Source organism: Leucoraja erinacea, chromosome 24 (genome assembly GCF_028641065.1).
Source record: "Leucoraja erinacea ecotype New England chromosome 24, Leri_hhj_1, whole genome shotgun sequence".
NCBI lineage: Eukaryota > Metazoa > Chordata > Chondrichthyes > Rajiformes > Rajidae > Leucoraja > Leucoraja erinaceus.
In genome coordinates, this window is record NC_073400.1 from 15,572,812 (window position 1) to 15,599,316 (window position 26,505).

Genomic DNA, 26,505 nt, shown 5'->3' on the forward strand with positions numbered 1-26,505 from the left:
AGGCTCGAAGAGCCAAATGGCCTACTCCTGCACCTAATTTCTATGTTTCTATTCATACACTCTCAGTGACAGTGCATCCAATACACACTTATTTTTAAACTGAATATCCTTGCAATCACATTGTTCCATTAGAGCAACCCCCTCGGCTTTGCTTTGCGCCGCGTAACTCTGCCCCTGTCCCCATGACCTCGCCCGAGCCCGCGTGTGGGCGGCGCCGCGTGACGCAACAATTGCAAGGCGGGGCTGAGCTCGCCGCTGATTGGCCGGCGGAGCAAATGGCAACAAGAGCAGGTGACGCGGAATTCTTGGAAAGTTCCTGGAAAGCTGCAGCCCGGAGACAGCGCGCGCTGCATCAGCGTTGCATGCACTAACCCCGGGACCTGCTGCATCAGCGTTGCGGGACCTGCTGCATCAGCGTTGCATGCACTAACCCCGGGACCTGCTGCATCAGCGTTGCATGCACTAACCCCGGGACCTGCTGCATCAGCGTTGCATGCACTAACCCCGGGACCTGCTGCATCAGCGTTGCATGCACTAACCCCGGGACCTGCTGCATCAGCGTTGCCTGCAACAACCCCATGCCCAGCATTACGCACAGCATGCAGTAACTGCGGACCCTGCAGCCTGGAAATGTCAAGGGGTGCAATCAACCAGAACCGGGATTATGCAGCAACCCCGGCCCCTGCAGCCTGGAATATCAGACGGCCCATGCTGGCTCACAGTAACCCGGTCTCTTCTGGTCGGCGCGGCCTCTGTACAACTCTCTGCTGGTAGATCAGCCTGGAACACCGACCGGTTCGTTGCTGGTAATCCCGGCCTTTCCAACCCCGGTGTCCGCACAGACTGGCGACCAAATCTTTGCTGGCGACCTTGGCCTCTGTACAGTCAGGACTTCCTGCGGGGAGATTGAGGCGCCTGGCTAATGTTTTTATCTTTACCAAGCTGCTGCTTAAAACGAAAACAAACAAACATACAAATCCAGCCTCATCTTTCCAGCTTCCTCGTTTACATTACATTTATCAGCCTTGCTCTCTCTCTCACCCACTCTAACAATTAGTTGTTTGTGAAGCAATCTTTCTCAAAACAGAAAGTGTCAGGGGGGGGGAGGGGTATGAACTGGAAACAGGAGGCGTTGGCGGTCAGGCATGTCAGATTTAACGCGTTCGGTGATGTTTGGAGGCTAAGGGGAGAGAGGGAGGGAGGGAGAAAAGGAGCGAAAGAGAGGGGGAAGAGGGAGGGAGGAGGGAGAGAGGTGAAAAAAGAAACCCGAGTTCTAGTGTAATCTCCCACTGCCTGTTTGGGTTGCCGCGGACAGATTGCTATCTTCACGTGACATTTTTTTTTGCTTTAAATTTACTCTTGTTCGGGGGAGGAGGGAGGATTAGCAGCAACAACATGGGAGGGGGGGAACACAGCCCTGGCCTTTTTTTCCCCTTCCCCCGAGCAGAAAGTACGCCTTGTGGGGTGGGAAGTCGAAACTGAAAATGATTTAGAAAGAGCCGGTGGGTGAAGTTTAGTGTGTGGACGCGCATCACTAGAGATGTGGATTGATTCATGAAGGCGGGGCGGGGGAAATGAACCAGAGCTCTAGTTGAAAGGGTTAACTCTTTCCAAGAATCAGAAACGAACAAAAGGCTGTCCATTTTCGTTCTCTCTCTCTCTCTCTCTTCCTTTCTCTCTCTCTCACTCTCTGTCGCCCGTGGTGCTTCGACTGTGCCTGTCAGTGGGGGGGAAGAGTTGAATTGGGCCGAATGTATTAAATTAGCGGCTGGCTGTTAATAGTGGAGTTACCCGGGGGGGAGCCAGCTTGTTCCTGGTATCGGAGCGTTGCTCGCAAACCATCGAATAACGACAGAACGGCCCGCTTAACCAGAGGTGCGTGCGTTTGATACACGGAAATGTGTTCCTTTAATCTCCATCAAGCCGACTTTGGAGGAAAAAAAACCCGTAAATGACTTGCTTATTAATTAACTGGAACGAATATACCCGGAGTGTCATTTCTACTGGCCTGGCAGCACAAAAAGTGAATATCAATGCTAACGTTCACGCCTTTGTTTAATTGCAAAGCTTCGCATCGGAGCCATTGATTTTTACTGGAAAGCATTTTCTTTCCTGATCTCGATTGCATAAATTCAGGTTCCGCCTGTCTGCTGTTTATGATGGTGTTTAGAAAATGAATCTGAATTCCGCCCGAGATATTGGACAACATTTGTGTTACTTTCGAGCAATTTTTTTTGACGAATTAAGATTCACCGGTTCTTTGGTGTTGTGAAGCAGCGCCTTGCATTAGAAGTTAAATTATATCAATAGTTCTTCCAGCTTTACTATTGTCCACCATGCTTCTTGCCTAGATCCGAGGGCGGCGGAAAATAACGAGCTCCCTTCTGGCCCGCGTTAATCTTGTGATCGGTGTGGGATTAGCGGTCATTTGAATTCATCACCCCTCTATGATTTGTCAAGAGAAGGCAGCAAGGCTGCTGTGCGCCAGTAATTGTGCCAAAGACCCGCTTGGCCTCCGGGAAGGACAGACAGACTTGGTCCGTATCTCCTGCACCATGAGTCATTTGGAACTTACAGGTACATTTGTCGCGAACGTATAGACTTTAAAATGCGAAGAAGCGCGGTGGTTTTTATGAATGCGATTTCTTAAAATGTCCGGGAATGTTGTATCCCCTTTGTTCCAATATTGCTTCGTTGCCTTTGTTGCATTTTAATCAAATTGGGTAAGTTCTCCGATTCGTCCGCTTTGATCTGTCCTTTTCACACCTGGCACTTCCATATCTCTAGACTCCCTCTCCCCCGACTCTCAATCCGAAGAGGGGTCTCGACCCATTCCTCTCCAGAGATGCTGCCCGTCTCGCTGAGTTAATCCAGTATTTTGTGTCTTATCTCCATTCCCTTAGATATCCAGCATTTGTTTTGTAACTGTATATTTTATCTTATATATATTTTAACACAACGTCGCGTATAATTGTTAACCCACCCCTCCTATATGAGAACTGATGTCTAGAATAGAATTGACGCTAAATTCTTAAAACTACTAATTTTTTGTTTCGTTATCCTTGTAACTTCTACGTGTATTATCCGCGTGTTGAATGTGCTGTGTTTGAAACAGTCATTCGCAGACAATGGGGTCTAAAATATTTCAGACCCGAACATTTGGAAAATTTTAAATGCACCCTTATTTTATTATTGCTGTGCTACAAATATTCCCTTGTGTTAGAACGAAATTGCTAATTGAAAAATAGGGTTTATTTCAGTTTTCTCCCCCATCACCCCCCTTCCCAGAAATTAGCATGAACTCCGAATTTATAATTGATTTTCACCTGTAATTATTCAGACTCCAATCAGTGGGCTTTTGGATGCCACATTTTTTTAAAGGATATGTTACAAAAGATTTCTTTATTAAGTTTTAGTATATTTTAATTGCCCCCAACGTCATTAAATAAACAAGTGGGTTTGTAGGGTGAAAGGTTTTATGTGTTATGTAAATTGCAAAGTACAAAACATTATGTGCTGTTTTCTCTAGCAAAGAGGTTAATTTTAAAAATAAGTGAATGGGATTCTGCACACACTCTGTAAATGTAAAGTGTAAAGGCTTGAGAGGGGCCAATGGATACTGAGGCAAGTTGGAAGTTAAGGAAGCAGTGTGCATATTTTTTAGTGTTTTTTTTATATACTGACTATTTTACACATTGGTAAACTCCATCCCAACATAAATGTTGTTGGGTTTTTTTGTTATCTGAATGATGAAACAATTGTGGTTAAATTAGCAAAAGTTTCATAAGGAGAGTAGTGGAAAAACAACTTTTCTGAAAAGCTGATAGTTTGTGTTCCAGTTTTCCCGCCTCTTTGCCCTGTGGCATACTGTTGCTCTGTATTTATAAAAATTTATTTATACAAATTGGAAATGCAGAGATCTTTCGGAGAAACACATTGTGATCAATTCCGAAAATTTTCTGCCTCCGATTATTTATTACTTAGAACTTCAGCGTCAGACAGAGTTGGGACAAAAACACCCTGATTGTGAAAACGTTGAAGAAAAAAATCTGAATGGAAAGTGACAGGGGAAATTATTTATAAAATAATATATATGAAGAACGAAAATTTAAGACGAGTAGGTTTGGAAGAGGGAAACTCATTTGAAACCATGTTAGCAACCAGAGCAGGAGATTGCAGGAGCTCTGGAAGATGTCTACTGAAACTCCATATAAGTTGGAGAAGTGCCCAGGGACTCAATAAGGAAGATACAAATCTTTTCTTTCCCAGTAAAAGGTAGCAGAAATGCCTTGAAACCTGTTAGCCAGGAGAGTGATGTTCCATTTAGGATAAAGTTTTGCGAAACATTATTACTGAAACGTTTGTGAGCAAAAGTAAAAAAAATCACAGTGGGGAGGAAGTGAATGGATGTACCTTCCTTGCCTGAGTGTGGCAGGAGATTACAGTGAGGACAGGGTAGTGGATGCCGTGAGCATTTTATTCAGGCATTTGACACAACGTCCATTGAAAGCATGTTACTGAAAATAAAACAAGACTCAGTGAACATAATGTGCAAATCATGTTTCACCTCAGAATTAAACTGATGGTGCTAAGGGCATGTAGAAAGGAGGAACTGTAGATGCTGGTTTACCAAAGGAAAAGACAAAGTGCTGGAGTAACTCATCTGACCAGGCAGAATGTAGAAACAAAGAACAAAGAATGTAAAAACAAAGATGCTGGTTTATGCTAAAGATAGATGCAAAGTGCTGGAGTAGTTCAGCAGGTCAGGCAGCATCTCGGTGGGGGGTGGGGGGGAGAATGGGTGACGATTTGGGTTGGAGCTCTTCAGACTGAAATTAGGGGTTTGGAGGGTGGGAAGCGGCGAAGAGGGAGGCGAGAAAAGACTAGAGTCAGCTGCAAATGACGAGGGAGGGGGAGAGGAGGGGAGTATGAGATAAAGCTCCTTAAAGGAGAACACAGGTCGGCAACGTTTTGGGTTGGGACCCCCTTTCACATATGGGCATTACCATTTGACTGGGGACTGTTCCAATGGGACAAATGTTATATATTTGTTGATATCTTTTTTTTTCTCAATGCCTTCAGTAGTCTAAACGTTGAAATCACCAGCACAATGCTTGTGATGCAAAGCTAATGAGCTCTGTATTATTGAAACTTGCAGTAAATGACTTGCAGTGCATAATTCAGTGGGGCTGGCAGCATGTCTGGAGAACGTAGATAGGTGACGTTTCGGGTTGAGACCCTTCTTGCGGCACTGGAGGCCATTCAGCCTATCTTGCCAGTGTTGGCATTTTGGAAAAAGTAGCCATGATTAGTTTTGCATCCATGTATTTTTTCTGTAACTTCGTATTACACCATCTGTTCTTGGGCAGTTGTGCAGTCACGTGTGGCAGAACTTCATAGGATAAGCCAGGAAACGCATTTGAAGGGTCTCGACCCGAAATGACACCTATTCCTTTTCTCCAGAGATGCTGTCCAACATTGAGTAATTGGCTGAATTTTATGCTACTATTTACCTCCGTCACATCGAGTTACTCGAGCTTTTTATGTCTATCTTCGAACACATTTGGAAATTGGGCAGAGATGTGACGGAGGTAAATAGTAGCATAAAATTCAGCCAATTACTCAAATAATAATAATGACCCAGAATATGGGTGGTACAGTGGTGCAGCAGGTAGAACTGCTGCCTTGCAGCTCCTGAGACATGAGTGATCTTGACATTGGATGCTGTCTGCGTTTGCATGTTCTCGCTGTGACTGCGTGCTCCGGTTTCCTCCCACGTCCCAAAGACGTGCATGTTTGTAGATTAATCGGCCTGTATAAATTGACCCTAGTGCAGGGAGTGGATGAGCAAGTGGGATAACATTCAATTAGTATGTGAATAGGGGATCAATACTCGGTGGGCCGAAAGGCCTGTTTCCATGTTCCATATCATTCAATCATTTTCTTGGAGTGGAGCTTGCTGCATTTGTTCAGTCAGTAGGGCCTGGGATTCTCTAGGGCTTTACTCTAATAAGTGACTTTGCACGGTAGAAATTGAAAGAACAATTTTATGTCGCCAACAAAATAGCCTCCCAGCTGGTTAAACCCCTAATTCACAGATTGTCAACGCTGCTAAGTAATTTTCAAGCCTCTGTCAGTCACAGTAGTGCTATTACAATATAAAAGGGGCGCACAGTGGTGGAGCTGCCGCTTTACAGTGCCATAGACGTGGGTTCGATCCTGACTCCGGCGCTGTCTGTACGGAGTTTGTACATTCCCTCTGTGACCTCTCGGGTTTTATCCGAGTGCTCCAGTTTCCTCACACACTGCAAAGACGACCACATTTGTATGTTGGTTTTTTTTTGTAAATTGTAAATTGCCCCTAGGGTGCAGGATAGTGCTTGTGTGTGAGGGATCGCTGATTGGAGTGGACTTGGTGGACCAAATGGCCTGTTTCAACCCTCAGCGTTCATGAGAAAACAACCCATGTCTGTCCAACCTTTCCCTGTAACTTATATCCTCTAATCTAGGCATCATTCAGGTAAACCTCCTCTTTCCACCTTTTGCACCCTTTCCAAAGCCTCCCCATTCTTCCTGTAATGGGGCGACCAGAACTGCAAATTATATAAACTTCATTATTGATTGATTGAAAGATACAGCATGGAAACAGGCTCTGCGGCCTACTGAGTCCACCTGTTCACACTACTATGTTATCCTCTTTACTGTAGAGATAAAGCGCGGAAACAAACCCTTCAGCCCACCAAGTCCGCGCTGACCAGTGATTACCCCCACACACTAGCACTATCCACACACTAGGGACATTTTACAATTTTACTGAAGCCGATTAACACTGCACGTCTTTGGAGTGTGGGAGGAAACCAGAGCATCTGGAGAAAACCCACGCGGTCACGGGGAGAGTGTACAAACTCCAGTAGCTCTACTGCTCTGCCATCCAAGACGGGGTAGACAATCAGAACCTTTAGCCCAGGGTGGTATTGTCAAAGATTAGAGGGTATAGCTTTAAGGTGAGAGGGGCAAAGTTTAAAAGAGATGTGCAGGAATTTTTTTTTTTTTTTACCCAGAGAGCGGCGAGTGCCGGGAACGTGCGGCTGAGGGTGGTGATGGCTTCATGTTCAGCACGGACAGTGTGGGCCGAAGGGCTTGTTCCTCTGCTGTGCTGTACTGTTCTGTGTCCTATTTCACCATGCGGTTTAAAAAATATCTCCATCAGTTTTAATAATTGTTAAATAAATTTAAACATCAGGAGCATTTTAAAACTGGAATTGTCCTGTGACTTTTGCAAATGTATTTTACCTTGGTTTAAGTGCAGGCAGGTGAGAGTTGGTCTTGGTAACATGTTGGACACAGACATTGTGGGGCCTGTCACTGCTGTGCTGTTCTATGTTCTTACATAAAACATTGAGCCATTATATATAGGCTTGCAATTTTAATATCACCACCAACAATTCAAACTTAAAACTTAGATACTCTTTGAATGTAATAGCTAATTTTCAGTGCCAGGTAGATTAATAGCCAGTGATTAAGATTTGTCAAAGAGGTGGATACAAAATGCCGGAGTAACTCAGCAGGTCAGGCAACATCTGTGGAGATAAGGAATGGGTGACGCTTTGGGTCGGAACCCTACTTCGGACTTGGATTTGTCACATGTTTGAAGGGTACTTAGATGCAAGCAGACTTGATTTATCTTTCTGTGAGTGTTTAGTTCGTGTCCGCTGTGCAAATCCAGTGACCTCGGGTCATAAAAGTGCCTCCGTCGTGCACTGGAGGAAGATATACCCAAGTAACAGCGATGTTCATTATCTGATCGTGGCAATGAAAACGCTGCTTAAATCCGAGGAAAATGTTAAAGCATTTTGGACTCGGCACAAGTGCAGTCTGTGAAGGGTCCTGGTGGCATATCTAAGATGAAAGTTGCTTTAAACCTACACGTCCCTGTGCTTTCTAATACATGCCTGTGTGTTGAGTAATAGTTGCCTGCTGATTGGTTAAAATCTCCATAATTACTGCACCATGTGATCAGTCGGGTTGCTAGAAAGTAAATTAGTTACACTGTGGTCTTTAGCATTTCTAGGAAATTTAATGCTCCAAAATATTTAATGCAAGTGGAGAGAAGGACGAACCAAAAAAGCCCAATTTAATCCGTGTTTTAAAATAGAACTGGAAAATGTGTGAAATTCTTGGATAACCCAGTTAATCGATATAACTTTCCACTGCTAAAATCCCGGGTCTGTTTGTAACGTCCTAATTTTTTTATTATTTTTTTTAAGTACTTTCCCTTTTCGTCAAGGCTGCTTCTAGGAAAAGCAGTCCAAAGTTCACAAAGGATCAGTTACACCAAAGGGATTGATACAGTTCTCTTACACACAGTGGCAACAAAAAAAAACTCTCTGGCAATGGCGATTCAAAGAACTGTGATGATTGTGTAAGCACCTCCAAATGCAAGTTTTATTATATTTATTTACTGAACAATGATGGTGAACTTTGTGTAATAGTTAGGGCCACACCATCTTTAATGGTTGAATTTGTCACCAGTGATATCGCTATTTTTGCCTGGCCTATTCTTTCCTGGACAGTATTATTCTGTACCCTTTTCATACCTCTGGTTTCCCTCTCTTCCCTCTCTCAGTCTGAAGAAGGGTCTCGACCTGAAAGGCTCCTGTTCCTTTGCTCCAGAGACGCTGCCCGACGCTGAGTTACTCCAAGATTTTGTGTCTATTTTCAATTTCATTCTTTGTCAGCATGTTTGGCTGTAACACGTTATTATTAACGTTTAAATAGGGGAAGGAATTATATGGGTTGGGTTAAGCATGGGTGTGGTAGAATGAACAAAGACTTGATAGTCCAGTGGAAAAAAAATTGAAGCTTGCAGTTTAAAAACAAAAGTGCTAACATTGTGAAGTTAATTTTAGAAATATGGAAAAGTGAGATGAGTAACTTTGGGAAGTATGAACCGGATAAACGTTGGAATAGTTTAGTTTGGAGACACATGGAAACAGGCCCTTCAGCCCACCAGGTCCACACTGACTACCGATCACCCGTTCACACTTGTTCGGTGTTATCCCTATTTTGCATTTTGTGTCTATCTTAGAAATAATATTGATGTCAATTATTTTGCAGGCAATTAATCAATAGAGATCCCACTGGCCTTGGATCATTTGCATTGTTTTTACAAAACTGCACTTTTTCAAAATAAGATGCCCAGTTTTAAGTGCTATATTGTTAGGTATTTTTCCAGTGTCGAAGTTGTGGTTTGGTCACAACAGCCCGCCTGCTATTTTCTTCCCCAAAAACCAAGGGCAAGAGGCCTCTCGCCTGGCTGACTGTCAGGCTGTGATTTACTCTAAATGTAAGATGTTAATGAAAAATACACCCACTTGCAACATGTTGGTATATTCCAAATGCTGTGAAGTTGGCTTGTTTTGGCAGTTTAGTGAAATGGGTTTACAAGGAACTGCAGATATTGGCTTACACAAGGTCTCAATGTTACATCTTGCACTAAATGTTGTACCATTTACCATTTACCTGTGCGCTCTGGAAGGCTTTGATTGTATTCATAGGTCATAGAATCAGAATTAGGCCATTCGGCCCATTTAGTCTACTCGGCCATTCAATCACGGCTGATCTATCTTTCCCTGTCAACCCCATTCTCCTGCCTTCCCGTAATCCTTGACGTCCTGACTAACCAAGTACCTGTCAATCTTTGTATTGTATTTATTTACATTCTTTGACTGGATAGCATGCAAACAAAAGTTTTTTACTGTACCTCGGTAAATGTGAGTACTAAATGAAACTAAGTGCTCGAGAAACCCAGCGGGTCAGGCAGCAGCAGCTCTAGAAAACATGGATAGGTCATGTTTCAGGTTGGGATATCTTCTTCTTATCGAGTCCACACACGAGATTAGAAGTTATTCAGCCAGAGCTGAACACATTTCTCGGCAACTGCATACAGTGGTGTCTGTCTTGTGCGTGGTGGTGGAAACAGGGCCGTGGTGTGAACGCTCTATCCTTGACCCCAGGTTGGGATATGATACAATCATATGGAGATTTAACCTGCCAGGTTTGTCCTGCAGACTTTAGAGATACAACACGGAGACAGGCCCTTCGGCCCACCAAGTCCGCACTGGCCAGGGATCACCCTGTATACTAACACTATCCGACAAACACTGGGGATGTTTTTACTGAAACCAATTAACCAGAGCACCCGCATGCGGTCACAGGGAGAATGTGCAAATTCCGTACAGACCACGCCCGTAGTCGGGATTGAACCCGGGTTTCTGGCATTGTAAGGTAACAACTCTACTGCTGTGCCATGGATAGCAAAGGTGTGGAGGAATTTGGGTCGAGTGTGGGCAAACGAGCACCAGGAATGAGATGGGCTGAAGGGCCTTTAAGAAGGAACTGCAGATGCTGAAAAATCGAAGGTACACAAAAAAGCTGGAGAAACTCAGCGGGTGCAGCAGCATCTATGGAGCGAAGGAAATAGGCAACGTTTCGGGCCGAAACTCTTCTTCACATGGGCTGAAGGGCCTGTTTGCTTGCGGTATGGCTCTATTGCTCCAAATGCTCTTTGTAATCTAATCAATGCTTTAATCATCTGTCATTGTACACCTCCATGTTGTATTTTGTGATACATTTCTTGCAGAACACCTTGGGATGTTTCTCACCTTGAAAGACAGTACATGAATAAAAGTCGTGTTGTTAATTGCGTTTATTTAACGTCCCCGTGCAGTTTCAGTTCTTGACACCTGTCCAAATTAGTCTATTTCATGGTTAGACTCTCTTTAATAAGTGATTGAACATCGTCCACTGGCACAAGGGAAAGTTCGGGCCAGCCCCGCTGAGTTACTACAGCACTTTGTGTCTTTTTAGTGAAAGGTCATGTGTGCACAACGCAATCCACTGCATGAGTGTCACCCCGTTCACAATTATTCCACAATAATATTATCGATTAGCCCACCTATTTTCTTTGAAATGGAGGCATATTTGTTTGAATATTATTGGCAAATGGATTGCAGTTACCAGGAATAGTTTGGGTTTAGTGTTATGGTTGTCACGTGTACGGGGGTATAGTGAGAGGCTTTCTTTGCGTGATATCCAAACAGATCAGATCATACCATGCACAAAAATGCAATCAAGTCAAACTGGTTCAATAGGCCCAATAAATCAAAGGGGAAGATACAGAGTGCAGAATATAGTTCTCAGAATTGTTGTGCATCAGTTCCATGGACTAATCCAATGTCCGTAATAAGATAGAGGTGAATCGGGCAGTACCCTAGCTCATGGAAGGAATGTTCAGATGGCTGTACAAGTAGGCACAGTGGCACAGCGGTAGAGTTTCTGCTTTACAGCGCCTGAGCCCAGGGTTCGAATATGGGTGCTGTCTGTACGGAGTCTGTATGTTCTCCCTGTGACCGCATGGGTTTTCTGGGGGTGTTCCTGTAACCTCCCACGCTCCAAATACTTTGGAGGTTAATTGGCTTTGATAAAAATTGCACTTTGCCCATGGTATGTAGGATTGTGCTAGTATATGGGGTGATGGTCTGCATGGACTCGGTGGGCCAAAGGGCCTGTTTCCACACTGTATTTCTAAAGTCTAAAGCCTGATGATGGAGGGAAGAAGCTGTTCCTGGGTCTGGTGGTGCACACTTTTAAGTAATAGTTCTGGATAATTTAACGTGCACTTAATTGTAACTGTTTATGATTTCCATGTGAATTAAGTTCAGTGGTTTTTGTCGGACAGTTTTGAACAAATATCACTGTGCAAAAAAAACTAATTTTCCTGCAATTTCCCCCATACCCCAAAATAAATTAAAATCAAAACCAAAAGGGAGCACGGTCCCGCAGCTGGTAGAGCTGCTGCCTCAAATCGCCAGAGAACTGGGTTCGATCCTGACCTCGGGTGGTGTCTGTGTGGAGTTTGCACGGTCTCGCTGTGACCACGTGGGCTTCCTTCTGCATCCTAATGATTTGTGGGTTTGTTGGTTCACCATCCTCTAAAATTGCCCCTAACGCGTAGGAAGTGGATGTGAAAGTGGGATAACGTAGATAACATAACTAGTGTGAACGGGTGATCGGTGGTCAGCATGGGCCGATAGGCCTGTTTCCACGTTATATCTCCAAACTAAGTTGAAGATTTAGTTTAGTTTATTGTCGTGTGTACCAAGGTACAGTGAAATTCTTTTTGTTGCGTGCTAACCAGTCAGTGGAAAGACTATGAATGATTACAATCGAGCTGTCCACAGTGTATGGATACATGATATAGGGAATAACATTTAGTACAAGGTAATGCTTCATTAAAGATGGTCTGAGGGTCTCCAATAATGTGGATGGTAGGTTAGGACTGCTTTCTAATTAGTGATAGGATGGTTCAGTTGCCTGATAACAGCTGGGAAGAAACTGTCCTGAATCTAGAGATAGACACAAAATGTTGGAGTAACTCAGCGGGACATGCAGCATCTGACTGGAGTGGAGGAATTGGTGACCTTTTGGGTCGAGACCCTTCTCTGGGGAACTTTTTTCACACTTCTGTACCTCTTGCCTGATGGGAGAGGGGAGAAGAGGAAGTTACCAGGGTGAGACTAGTTGTTAAAGAAGGAACTGCAGATGCTGGAAAATCGAAGGTAGACAAAAATTGTGGAGAAACTCAGCGGGTGAGGCAGCATCTATGGAGCGAAGGAAAGCGGCAACGTTTCGGGTCGAGACCCTTCTTCAGACTGATGGGAGGGGGGGGGGGGGGGGGAAAAGAAAGGAAGGGGCGGAGACAGTGGGCTGTGGGAGAGCTGGGGAGGGGAAAGAAGGAGAAAGCGGGGACTACCTGAAATTGGAGAAGTCAATGGTCATACCTCTGGAATGTAAACTGCCCAAGTGAAATATGAGGTGTTGCTCCTCCAATTTATGGTGGGCCTCACTCTGGCCATGGAGGAGGCTCAGGATAGAAAGGTCGGATTCGGAATGGGAGGGGGAGTTGAAGTGCTGAGCCACCGGGAGATCAGGTTGGTTACCTCGAACCGAGCGGAAGTGTTGAGCAAAACGATCGCCAAGCCTACGCTTGGTCTCACCGATGTAGAGCAGCTGACACCTAGAGCAGCGGATGCAATAGATAAGGTTGGAGGAGGTGCAGGTGAACCTCTGCCGCACCTGGAATGACTGCTTGGGTCCTTGAGTGGAGTCAAGGGGGGAGGTAAAGCGACAAGTGTAGCATTTCCTGCGGATGCAAGGGAAAGTGCCAGGAGAGGGGGTGGTTTAGGTGGGAAGGGACAAATTGACCAGGGAGTTACGGAGGGAGGGGTCTCAGCGAAAAGCCGAAAGGGGAGGAGATGGGAAGATGTGGCCAGTGGTGGGATCCCGTTGGAGGTGGCGAAAATGTCGGTGAGACTAGTCGTTGATTATGCTGGTGACCTTGCTGAGGCAGTGTGAAGTGCAGATGGGAATCTATGGATACTAAATACAAAAGTATGTTTTTGATTTTTGAACAGCTGTAAGAAAGCACTTTGATTTTTGAATACAATAAAAGCGGAAATCTTTTGAGTAATATTAATGCTGTGTGTTTTGTTCCAAAGATTGGTGATATCTGAGATCCATCGTAACATTGATCCTGAGCACCAAATAGATCAATAAATTCATAAATTAATAGTTATTTCATAATAGGTTTATGATCTTATAGTCACTTACCTGTAGATAAAAGAACAAATTATCAATATCAAAATGTTAACCATGGAAAAATTTAAATCCAAGTCATGTTCCGCAATTGACTAATTCAACAAATGCACTAGAATAGAAAAAAATAACTGCAGATGCTGGTTTATTCCAAAGATAGGCTTGAAACGTCACCTATCCAGAGATGCTGCCTGATCCTTCGAATTATTCTGACGTTTTGTGTCATTTTGTAAAATGAAAAATGGTACTGTTTATTTCAATGTAATTAAAAAAAGAACTGGAGCTGCTGGTTTATACCAAAGATGGACACTGAGTGCTGGAGTAACTCAAAGGGTCAGGCAGCATCTCTAGAGAAAAAGGATGGGTGATGTTTTGGGTCGAGACCCTTCTTTAGACAAATAACACTGCTTGGCTAAGATCTATATATCAGAGTTTCTAGGGTTGTACTGATCTCTGCTGAAATTTGAGTTGGCGTACTATATTTGGTTTGGATGACATTTGCTTGGGGAAGGAAGAATTAACCACTTGTCTGTGTAAAATGTGCTAAATCATTGTGATTTTGTTGTGGAGATTTTTATTTGGTTGCTTTTCAAAGATAGTTTGTTCTAATAACATGGCATCCAGTTAGTCTCTGTTGAAAAAGACACAAAGTGCTGAAGTAACCCAGTGGGTCAGGCAGCATTTGTGGAGAAAAAGAATGGGTGACATTTCAGGTCTTTGTTATAAACCAGCATCTGCAGTTATTTGTTTCTATACAAGTTGAATTAGTCAATTGGGGAACTTGACTTGAATTTAAGTTTGTCTATGGTTAACATTTTGATATTGACAATTTGTACTTGTACCAACAGGTAAAAGATCATAAACCTATTGTGAAATCAACAGTTGATTTATGTATTTAATGGTCTTATCCATGTTCTCCAGAGATGCTGCCTGACGCACTGAGTTACTCCACATTTTGTGTCTATCTTTGGTATAAACCAGCATCCGCAATTCTTTTTTTCTACATTTCGCCTTCGTTGGGCTTGGGAGGAGAATGTTGGTATTTCCTGCAGTGAGGTAGTATGGGCAAACAAAAACTCTCTTATGGCAGATGTGTTGCCCCATTTGGTGGGGATCGACAAGACTCATCGAAAAAGAGTCCTGACCCGAAACATCACCCATCCTTTTTCTCCAGGGATGGTGCCTGACCCGCTGAGTTACTCCAGAACTTTATATCTGTCTTCGGTATATACCAACATCTGCCGTTCCTTTCTACACATTGTTTCCATGGGCTTACGACTGTAATGGAAAGGTGGGCATTGAGCGCACTAAATATTGCAAATGCTCAAGAAATTCAGAGACCACATTGCAAATGCTGTAGTTGCAATCATTTATCCAGCTTGTGTCTCTGAAGCTCACAACTAATGTTTCACAACTTCCCATTTCCTGCACAGATTCCATGGAGATTACACATGGTTGCCATTTATTAATGGATGTGTTTGTGTTTTGTTTTATTTACATAAACAGCTGCAAGAACTTCATGCAGCTGCAACAATGTGTGAATGGAGTCGTTGTCCGGCTAAACCTTGACATTTTAGCCTGATATCATTCTTGTTGTGTTGCAGTCATTGCATGTTTTTAGCCTCGTATGACTTGAAATGGGATTGTGAAGATGCAAGTTCTTCGGTAGAAGAAAGAGAGTACTTGAATAACTTGGCAGGTCATAGTCATACGACATGAAAACAGGCCTTTGGCCCAACTTGCCCATATTGACCAACATGCCTCGTATACAACAGTCCTACCTGCCTGTATTTGGTCCAAATCGCTCTAAACCTGTCCTATCCATGTACTTGTCCAAAAATACCTACCATCCTTTTGTACAAACAGAAGTTGCTCCTTGGGTTCCTGTGAAATCTTATCTCCCTGAACTCACCTGAACTTCGTTTGGCTTATTGTTGAGGCACAGTGAAAAGATCAATGGCTTCTGCTGCTTGATTTCCAGGCAGCATCTCATGAGAATATGGAGAGGCAACATTTCGAGTTGGGACCCTTCAGCCCGAAGAAGGATCCTGACCTGAAATGCAACCTATTATCCATGTTCTCCGGAGATGCTGCCTGATTCACGAACCTACTCCAGCACTCTGGCTTCCTTTGTAAACCACCAACTGCAGTTCTTCATTTCTATCGGTTCTTGGTTTGAGTTCTGGGTATCACTAATCAAATGCTCCCAATATTTCCAGCTTCCCTTAATAATATAACAGCCTGTGTTTTCACAATGAGATTGGTAGCAGAGTCGTATAGCACAGAAACAGGCCCTTCAGCCCACCTTGTCCATGCCGACCAAGATGTCCCAACTACACGTGTCCCATTTGTCCACGTTTGGCGCATATCCCTCTAAATCTTTCCTATCCATGTACATGTCCAAGTGTCTTTCAAATGCTGTTACAGTACCCGCCTCATCTGGCAGCTCCTTCCATATACCAACCTTCCTCCAGATTTTTTTTTAAATTATGAAGCACTTTCACTTCTTCATCCCCTCTCCCCCCCCCCCCCCCCCCCTCTTGCTTCCCACCCATAAACTGTCAGATAACCTAGCGATAAACAGTTACAGAATAAAACCAAAATAAATCTGGTTGAGGAAAATCTACAATGGCTTTGATAAAATTGTAAATTATCCCCAGTGTGCGTAGGATGGTGCTAGTGCGCAGGGTGATTGCTGCTCAGCACGGCTTGGTGGGCTGAAGGGCCTGTTTCCATGCTGTGTATCTGAAGAATAAAGTTTAAAATAAAAGTGGGGTTAGTGCACAATTTGTGTAAATGAGTGCATGATGTTCAGCACCGACTTTGTGGGCCGAAAGGCCCGTTTCCATGTTTCATGTCTCCGAATCTGAAGAAGACGCATGTGATTTGTTTGTTTAATAGAATGAGGGATTGAGTAAAGGAACAAAGAGTAATTGAGGGTTACACAAAAAAGCTGGAGAAACTCAGCGGGTGCAGCAGCATCTATGGAGCGAAGGAAATAGGCAACGTTTCGGGCCGAAACCCTTCTTCAGACTGATCGGGGGTGGGGGTGGGTGGGGACAAGAAAGGGAAAAGGAGGAGTAGCCAGAAGGCTGGGGGATGGGAGGAGACAGCAGGGGGGCTGAGGAAGGGGAGGAGACAGCAAGGACTAACAAAATTGGGAGAATTCGATGTTCATGCCCCCGGGGTGCAGACTCCCCAAACGGAATATGAGGTGCTGTTCCTCCAATTTCCGGTGCTGCTCGCTGTGGCCATGGAGGAGACCCAGGACAGAGAGGTCGGAGACGGAGTGGGAGGGGGAGTTGAAGTGCTGAGCCACCGGGAGGTCAGCTTGGTTATTGCGGACCGAGCGGAGGTGTTCGGCGAAACGATCGCCCAGAGTTGAAGGTTTAAGGTTTAGACTTGTAAATTGTCCCTGATATGTGTTGGATAGTGCTAGTGTACAAGGGGATCACTGGTCAGCACCGTCTCGGTGGGCCGAAGGGCCTGTTTCCACGGCCTATTCGGAAAGTCACAGTGACGTAGTAGTAGAGTTGCTGCTTTACAGCACCAGAGACTCTGGTTCCATCCTGGCTATGGGTGCTGTCTGTGCGGAGTTTGTACGTTCTCCCAGTGACCGCCTGGGTTTTCTCCAGGCCCCCTGGTTTCCTTCCACACTACTGGTTTGTAGGATCATGGGCTTCGATAAAATTGCCAATTGTCCCTAATATGTGTAGGTAAGTGCTAGTGTAGGGGGATAGCTGGGCAGCGCGGATTCGGTGGGTCGAAGGGCCCGTTCCCGCTCTGTAAAGTCTAAAGTTTAAAAACCTTCAAACTTGGTGAAAACTTTCACTCAGGTTTCGGTCTATTTTCTGAAACTGGAATAAATGTTTCAGAAAAATTTCTAAATAAAAGCTGATGGGCTTTAGGAGAACTCTGTATCTGTGTATCAGTGAAAGTTTTTTTTGTTAATGAGAAAGTTTAAAAATTGGTAAATGAACAAGAGTCTGCAAATTTGAATAATTTCCTGTATTCTGGCATAATGCTACCAATATAAGGGCACAGCGGTAGAGTTGCTGCCTTGCAGCGCCAGAGACCCGGGTTTGATCCTGACTGCAGGTGCTGTCTGTACGGAGTTTGCACATCCTCCCTGTGACCACGTGGACCATGTCTTTGTAGTGTGGGAGGAAACTGGAGCACCCGGAGAAAACCCATGCAGGTCACGGGAAGGACGTACAAACTCCGTACAGGCAGCACCCATAGTGAGGATTGAACACTGGTCTCTGGGGAGGTAAGGCAGCAACTCTACCGCTGCGCCACCATGCCGCCCAAAAGTGTGTAGGATAGAACTAACGTGTGGGGTGATCGGTTGCTGGTTGGCGTGGACTCGGTGTGCTGAAGGGCCTGTTTCCATGCTGTATCTTGAAACAAAACTAAAAGCTGTTGACTGTTTCTTCTTCCTCTGTCCATTCAGGCTGGTACTGGGGAGCTCTCACATCCATTGAAGCGCGCCAGATGCTGAATCAGACCACCGAGGGCACGTTTCTGGTGAGGGACAGCTCTAACCCGCAATATCTCCTCACACTTTCCGTCAAAACAAGCTCGGGACCTGCCCATCTCCGCATCGAGTACAACGAGGGAAAGTTTGGCTTCGATTCGGTGGTGTTGGCAAAACCAAAGCTGAAGAACTTTGACGATGTGGTCGACCTGGTCCAGCACTATGTCTCGGTGTCTAAGGGCGCTCACAACGCACATGACCAGTCCATCGCACCAGTGACTAAAGATACAGTCATCCATCTGAAGTTGACCAAACCTTTATACGTCGCAACGCCTTCACTTCAACACCTTTGTCGGATTATAATCAACAAAAGTACCAAGACAATCCAAGAACTTCCTCTACCCAACAGATTGAAGGAATATTTATTAGAATACCCATTCCACTTATAAGCAAGTCAACCGATAGTAAATCATTCCAAACAGGTGGATGGGCGAGCAAATGAATTAAGTGGCTGAGAGATTCGTACACTGAGGAGACGATCAACTGTTTTATGTGAGGAAGAAGCAGAATGACACACCATGCGATGGATGGATACAAACTAGCCAACTTTTTTATATTTGGATCCAATAATCAAAATACTTTTTTTTTATAGTTTCTTGGTTAAATGTAATTGTTTTTTGTTTAATGAGGTTTCTGGCACGTATTTTATTTTTCGTTCTGTATTTCTGTTGCAGCTTTTCATGGTGCACTATATACTGCTTGTACCTTGAACTCCTGGGATGTGTTGCATAAGGAATAGATCGGCATCTGATATTTCTTGTGCCTCACTTGGGAGGGGATGGGAGGAGGTGTCCTTCTGTGCAGGGTCAGGAGGATGGATTGAAGGGAGGGTTAACACTAAATATGGGTAGGGCTCTCAAATGTTTTGTTTTTGCTCGATTGCCAAAATGAGTTGCTAGAATAAGTGGAACTGTTGGCCTTGATGGCGAGACTCATTGCAGAACTGCTAGTGATCCCAGGAGTCTTATAAACTCCAATACGGGTTAAACTCTGGACATTCACCCTAGATGCAAGTTGGTAGTGTGTTTCTAGTTGAGAAACAAACTTCTCGTCTCTTCCAGGAAGATGGCTCGTGATCCATTCTAGGGCCGTGTGGGAGTTGGGAGAAGAAATCTGCATTTGTTTTTGCTTCCTATTGTGAGTTAGGCTAACTTGTACCAGTAGCATACCTGACACTAACAGAACTTGAGACAAAGGCTAAAGAGGCAAGCCAAGCGGCAACACAAAACCTCAAACCTTAGATAATAGGATCAAACTTTACAGGTTATCTGTGTTAATATGTATAAGACATTCTTTCAACAATGAGCCAAAAGTGCGGCACAGTGGGGCAGCGGGTAGAGCTGGTGCCTCGCCACGTCAGAGCCCCAGGTTCGATCCTGACCTTGGGTGCTGTCTGCGTGGAGTTTGCACGTTCCCCTTGCGACCGTGGATGTTTCCTCCGGGTGCTCCGGATTCCTCACGCATCCCAAAGATGTGTGGGTTTTTAGAATGATTGGTCCCTTGTGTGTAGGGAGTGGACGGGAAAGTGGGATAACACCGAACGGGTCGGCGCGGACTCAGTGGGCCGAAGGGCCTGTTTCCATGCTGCATCTTTAAAATTAGTATTGAATGATATGAAATGCAATGGAGCCGGCACTGGTTTCTCCGAATGAAGAAAGCAGCTACTTCTTTGCATTGCATATTATTCATAGCTAAAGGATTTGAGTATAGGAGCAGGGAGGTTCTACTGCAGTTGTACAGGGTCTTGGTGAGACCACACCTGGAGTATTGCGTACAGTTTTGGTCTCCTAATCTGAGGAAAGACATTCTTGCCATAGAGGGAGTACAGAGAAGGCTCACCAGACTGATTCCTGGGATGTCAGGACTTTCATATGATGAAAGACTGGATAGACTCGGTTTGTACTCGCTAGAATTTAGAAGATTGAGGGGGGATCTTATAGAAACTTACAAAATTCTTAAGGGGTTTGACAGGCTAGATGCAGGAAGATTGATCCCGATGTTGGGGAATTCCAGAACAAGGGGCCACAGTTTAAGGATAAGGGGGAAATCTTTTAGGACCGAGATGAGGAAAGCATTTTTCACACAGAGAGTGGTGAATCTCTGGAATTCTCTGCCGCAGAAGGTAGTTGAGGCCAGTTCATTGGCTATATTTAAGAGGGAGTTAGATGTGGCTAAAGGGGTCAGGGGGGATGGAGAGAAGGCAGGTACAGGATACCGAGTTGGATGATCAGCCATGATCATATTGAATGGTGGTGCAGGCTCGAAGGGCCGAATGGCCTACTCCTGCACCTATTTTCTATGTTGCTGACTCTTAATAATCTTTGGAACAAGGAAAGGCCACTGAGGCTGTAAAGCTTGTTGTGAGCTATGAATGTGTGCTATAGATAGCCACTGTATTCCGTGACCCACTTTAAGATTTATAGGGCGACACAGTGGCGCTGCTGGTAGAATCACTGCTTCACAGCGCCAGAGAACTGGGTTCAATCCTGACCTCCGCTTCGATCCTGTCTGCGTAGGGTTTGCACATTCTCCTTGTGACTGCGTGGGCTTTCCTCTGTGTGCACTCGTTTCCTCTCGCATCCCAAAGACGTGTAAGGTTTGCAGGTTAATTGGCCTCTGAAAATTGCCTCCTTGTGTGTAGAGAGTGGATGTAAAGTGGGAAAGATTTACCGTATTTCCTGGCAATGAAGACGCTATTTTTTTAGCCAGGGGTAAAGTTACGTGTAGGGCAGGACGTTGAGAAGGAGGGGGTTGGGATCATACCAGCAACTCACTCAGTAGCTCAGGTGGCTGCGAGCAGACAGCGGAACTGCAGCTAGACCCGGGGCTCCCAGGCGATCTGGAAACTGCAGCCAGTCCCAGGGACACGAGGGATCTGGAACTGCAGCCAGTCCCGGGGCATGCAGGCGATCTGGAAACTGCAGAAAACTCTAGATCCTGTCTGCACGACTAAACAAACCCTTAGATCCTGTTCTGCCAGCCTTTTTTCAAAATTTAGCAACTCAAAATGGGGCTGCGTCTTCATTGCCGGGAAATACGGTAATAGGAACTTGTGGGGCAACTTTTTCCACACAGGGGATGGTGGGTATATGGAACGAGCTGTTAGAGGAGCCTGTTTCCATGCTGTAACTCCCAACCAGACCAACTGGTCCTTAATATCATTGACTAGTTCAAAGGTTAAGCTTCCATAAACACACTATACCTACCTCAGATAGGTTTTGCAATAGGATATTTTCAATCGATACCATACTTTGACTTATCCCAAATCATGATTCTGTATGGAGAGATTTGCTTTTGAGAATGAAATACAGGAAATCTGTTTTATGTATTGAACAGTGAGATCATACTGGTTCCAAAATGGCACTTAACTGGGCAGGAACACTGGGCTAATTTTACTGGGCATTTACACTTATTAATCCAACAGTGACGTCTCAGAAGTAAAATGGCCCCAAAACAATCCCCAATTGGTTTTCAATTGGCAACCTAAAAGTCATGATGCAATTCAAGTTCAAAAACGTCCCTGTTGTTCAAACATATTTAACAATTATCAAAACTGAAGGAAATATTAACAAAGCATGGGGTTAATGGAACAGAGATCAATGCAGTACAGTACATCACAGGAGCAGGCCCTTCTGCCCACAATGTCTGTGCTGAACATGATGCCAAGATCAACTCTTATCTGCCTGCACATGATCCACATCCCTCCATTCCCTGCAAATCCATGTGCCTATCCAAAAGTCTCTTAAACGCCACAAACATATCTCGCATTTCATTGTATAATGAAAATTCTAACTGCTTGAGATAAATTGAAAAAAATAAATGGAATCACTACAAATATCAGTTGGGAACTCGTTAGTTAAATCCAAGACCCGATTGCATTTAGTTTGGATTCCAGGCTTGTTGCTCAGGAGTCAAAGCTGAAAGGGGATTTATTTAAGATGTTTGTTTCTGTTTATTTTTTTAGTTATCTCAAGCAGTTATGATGTTCATTATACCATGAAATATGAGATAGATTAGTGGCATTTGAGAGACTTTTGGAAAGGCACACGTGAATAGAGGGATATCTAGCAATCAAAGATATTGTCGGATGTTTGTCTGTCTTTGAATGCTGGGCTTGTGTGTCTGGATGCATGTACTGCACTTTCCAGATATCCAAATGGCTGAGTGCTATTGAGGTGAGGTGCTTTAAGATGAGATGGGAAAGATTTAATAGGAACTTGTGGGACAACATTTTCCACACACAGGGTGGTAGGTATATGGAACGAGCTGTTGGAGGAGGTAGTTGAGGCAAGTACTATAAAAACATTTTAAATATATATTGTAGTAACAAGGAAATGCAGATGCTGGTTTACACAATAGGACATAAAGTTCTGGAGTAACTCAGCAGGTCAGGCACCTTCCCTGGAGTAACATGAATGGGTAACATTTCAGGTCGGGACTCTTCTTCAGACCAACTGGCGTAGCTAGTTGACATAGATAAATTGACATAGCTAGCTGAAGCTTCAATTGTTTGGTACGAGTCCTGATAAATGCTTCCTGCAACTTCCTGACCTCACCCCCACTTCAATAATTTGGCCACAAGTAGAGATAGATGTTGAGATTCAGTGGGTGGATTCAGTGCTTGTTTCTGCACTGTATCTCTAAACTAAACTAAAATGATTCATAAAACACCCTAAAGTCTAACGGTTGCTCTAACGTGCTTTCACAGTGTATGTTGGCACTGAATTGTAGACCATAGATGCAGGAGTAGGCTATTCGGCCCTTCGAGCCGGCACCGCCATTCAATACGATCATGGCTGATCATCCACAATCAGTACCCGTTTCTGCCTTCTAGCTATCTCCTGATTCCGTTATCTTTAAGAGCCCTATCTAACGCTCTCTTGAAAGCATCCAGAGAATTGGTCTCTACTGCCTTCTGAGACCGAGTATTCCACAGATTCATAACTGGGTGAAAACGTTTTTCCTCATTTCTGTTCTAAATGGCCAACCCCTTATTCTTAAACTGTGGCTCCTGTTTCTGGACTCCCCCAAAATTGGGAACATGTTTCCTGCCTCTAGTGTGTCCAATCACTTAATAATCTTATATGTTTCAACAAGATACCCTCTCATCCTTCTAAATTCCAGAGTATTCAAGCCTAGCGGCTCCATTCTATCAACAGATGACAGTCCCGCCATCCCGGGAACTAACCTTGTGAACCTACGCTGCACTCCCTCAATACCAATTGTCCAGATTTTGGTGGTTGTGGCTCCAACAAATACCCTTGATGTCTAGCGTTGAGCTTGGACGTGTGTGGAAATAAATTGTCTTTTGGAAACTTCCTGGGCTCCATTGGCAAGACACGGCATGTTACCTGTAACCTTGTGGTATGGTTGAACTAAAACGAGCCCCACCAAAGCTGTGGAGAAACTGTTAACAGACCACAAAGTCGCACACCGGATTTGGTATCTGCCAAGTTGGTTCTTTTTAAAAATGTTTCCTAATGCCTCTGACAGTGTCATAAATTTAAAAATATCCCAGAAGAAAAACATTATTAAATAGCCATTTACTATTCTCCCCTTTTACTCCATAGCCACGTAATCTTCATTTGATGAATGGGACAGTGAACGTATACCAGACCTAATCTGGACCAGACTTTCCATTTTAACTGCTGGACAATTGCAGCAACTTGTTGCTCCATTGCTGAACCCTGTGGCAAATCATGGTGATAGAAACACTGGCAGGAAATGTCAACAAATCCCAGCAAAATCTGGACCCATGTAAAGGTCAAGATGGTTCACGATGGCCAATTATTGTTGGGGTGCAGAACACCATATGGCAACATGTTTCCAATCACTAATTCACAATGGCTACAAATTGGAAGTGCCCCGTTTTCTTTCACCCTACTCTGTGGTTGTTTCTGGAGTTAATTCTAATATCTAGTGTTTAAAGCTAACTCTGATCTTTTGTTAACTTTGAATACGGCACGGTGGCGCAGCAGTAGAGTTGCTGCCTTACAGCGCTAGAGAACCAGGTTTGATCCTGTCTGCACGGAGTTTGTACATACTCCCCGTGACAGTGTTGGTTTTTCCCAGGTCCTCCGGTTTCCTACCAAAGACTTGTGCGTTTGTATTTTAATTGGCTTGGTAAAACCTTTAATTATCCCCTCTTGTGTAGGATAGTTCTAATAAGTGGGAATCGCTGGTCGGCGCGGACACGGTGGGCCGATGGGCCTGTTTCCACGCTGTATCTCAAAACTAAAAGTAAAATTAAAAAAAAAACACAGACCGGTACTTCATTCTTTTAAAGGATTTATGATGTGTGATTCCAATAATAACTCAAATATATTACTAAACTTTCAACGAAAATGTTGCCAGATACCCAACTTCTTGTTCATGTTTCTTCCACTGGGGCTATTTTGTTTTTCTAAGCAAGAACACACTGTACAAGAGGCATTTTGCCTTTCATTCCGGGTTGAGGTTATTGCAAGCATTCACATACAGAGCAAATGGCTGACATAATTATACGAATTGTGCAGTATTGGAACGGCAACCTGTTTTTTTTTTTTCCTTCTATTGAATCCAACATATTTGCCGTGGACCACAAACCTTTTTTTTCATATTCGATTTTTTTTCAAAATTAAAGTGAGCATTTGTCTTTGAGGGCCAGAATTTGGAGGAAAATGTTCCATGTTTATGCTAGGATTTGACACCATTCTTGGCCAAATGGATTCTTTTTAACAATTGGAAGTGATGACCCTTAAATTAAAAAAAAAAATCCTGTGAATAATGTAGAGAAAATTAGATACTTTTTTAAAATGAACAGCCCAAGTATGGATATTTTGCAGACATGGGTAGGAGAACTAGAAAATTGTGCAACCAAATGTTTTATTATTTTACATGGTGACCGTTTTAGCTGAGCAAAAGTTCATTTTGCAACTTTTCCCCAGCTGTACCGGACAATGTTGGTACGAGCCATTGCTGAATATTTTTAGTCAGAATTATATGAAATGTTGTATTCTGCATTTCATCCACGTTGGATTTGATTTCTGAAAATAGATTGCTTGGTCTAATTCTGTAGAGCACGATGCATGTTTGGCCTTCACCACCTTCACCACCTTTATGGAATTAAAATGTTTGCCTGATTAGAATGGGAACTATGAGTATTTAGTGCAGCAACTAATCCCACCCAAGTTGGATCACTGTACACATTGGAAATTGTGCACCAGTTTCAATGGTATTTTGTGTTTGGAGCCACAAATTAAGCTAATATTTACCCTCTGCAAAAAATAAGAAAACTCAAAAACTCATCAAGTAGAATTTGCAATATTTTTTACTGCGAACAGGTAGAAAGAAATAACATCGTAAATTAAATTAAATTTTAATTAAAAACTGAATTGTTGATTATTACTCTTTTTAAATTGGAAAGGGATGACCATAACGTTTGGGTGAAGTGGTAGAGATGCTGCCCTTGCAGCGCCAGAGACCCGGGTTTGATCTTGACTGGGTGCTGTTTGTACCTTCTCCCTGTGATCATGTGGGTTTTCTCTGGGTGCTCTGGTTAACTCCCACGTTCTAAAGACGCACAGGTTTGTAGGTTAATTGGCTTTGGTAAAGATGATAAGATGAGGGTGATATGTAACATTTATTCTGTAATTATGAAAATGATGGATAATTAATGTAAAATTAATTAATGTAACATTAATTAATGTAATGGCTCCTTAAGAAAGCTGATTTATTTAGTTTTTCATCCTCTACCTTTTCTAAGGATCATCTTAAAGTATTGATATTTTTTAAATTGGAACAGTTTCGGGAACCTTGCAGTCTTGAATGACAATGATGTGCTCAATTACTGCCAACTATGCATGGGTTCAGTTAGAGGGGTTTTTTCTCCCTACATGGTGTCTGGAGATATCATTTCCTGGTGTTCTCTTTGAGTTGATAATTAATTCCTTATTTGAGATCCCTGCTGAAAATCACCAACAATACCACACTGAAGCCAACTTCTCCTAACCCGTACAAATAAGGTAATTAGTGACATGAGCAGAATGGCTGATCTATCTCCCTCCCCCCCCCCCCCCCCCCCCCCCCCCCTATTCTCCTGCCTTCTCCCCATAACCCCTGACAACCGTGCTAACAAGAATTTATCTATCTCTGCCTTAAAAATATCCATTGACTTGGCCTCCACAGCCTTTGGTGGCAAAGAATTCCACAGGTTCACCACCCTCTGACTAAATCTAAATGACTTGAACAAAAAGAATATATTTTGTTCTCTCCCATTTTTTTCTTTTCTTTTTTATAGTCATGAGCTTGCCTTCTGAGTCTGGTCCACCAGT

The 26,505-nt window shown here is 43.8% G+C and overlaps 1 protein-coding gene across 2 annotated transcripts; it reads left to right on the plus strand.

The window, feature by feature from the left end:
• Nucleotides 1-1,430: 1,430 nt before the first annotated feature.
• LOC129708669 (suppressor of cytokine signaling 2-like) lies at nt 1,431-26,227 on the plus strand. Of its 2 annotated transcripts, XM_055654578.1 has the most exons (3): nt 1,431-1,875; nt 2,352-2,577; nt 18,110-26,227. In XM_055654578.1, exons 2-3 carry the CDS (start codon nt 2,448-2,450, stop codon nt 18,580-18,582), a joined length of 603 nt encoding a protein of 200 aa, XP_055510553.1. In that variant the 5' UTR covers nt 1,431-1,875; nt 2,352-2,447; the 3' UTR covers nt 18,583-26,227. The 2 variants fall into 2 exon arrangements, with proteins under 2 accessions (XP_055510553.1, XP_055510552.1); XM_055654577.1 differs by having other exon boundaries at nt 1,431-2,577.
• The last annotated feature ends 278 nt before the right edge of the window (nt 26,228-26,505 follow it).

What these genes read in the sequence shown, in the direction of transcription:
- LOC129708669 (XM_055654577.1), top strand. Translation starts at nt 2,448, where the DNA reads ATGATTTGTCAAGAGAAGGCAGCAAGGCTGCTGTGCGCCAGTAATTGT. An exon ending in GAGTCATTTGGAACTTACAG is followed by an intron (nt 2,578 to 18,109) that starts GTACATTTGTCG and finishes CTGTCCATTCAG; the next exon opens with GCTGGTACTGGGGAGCTCTC.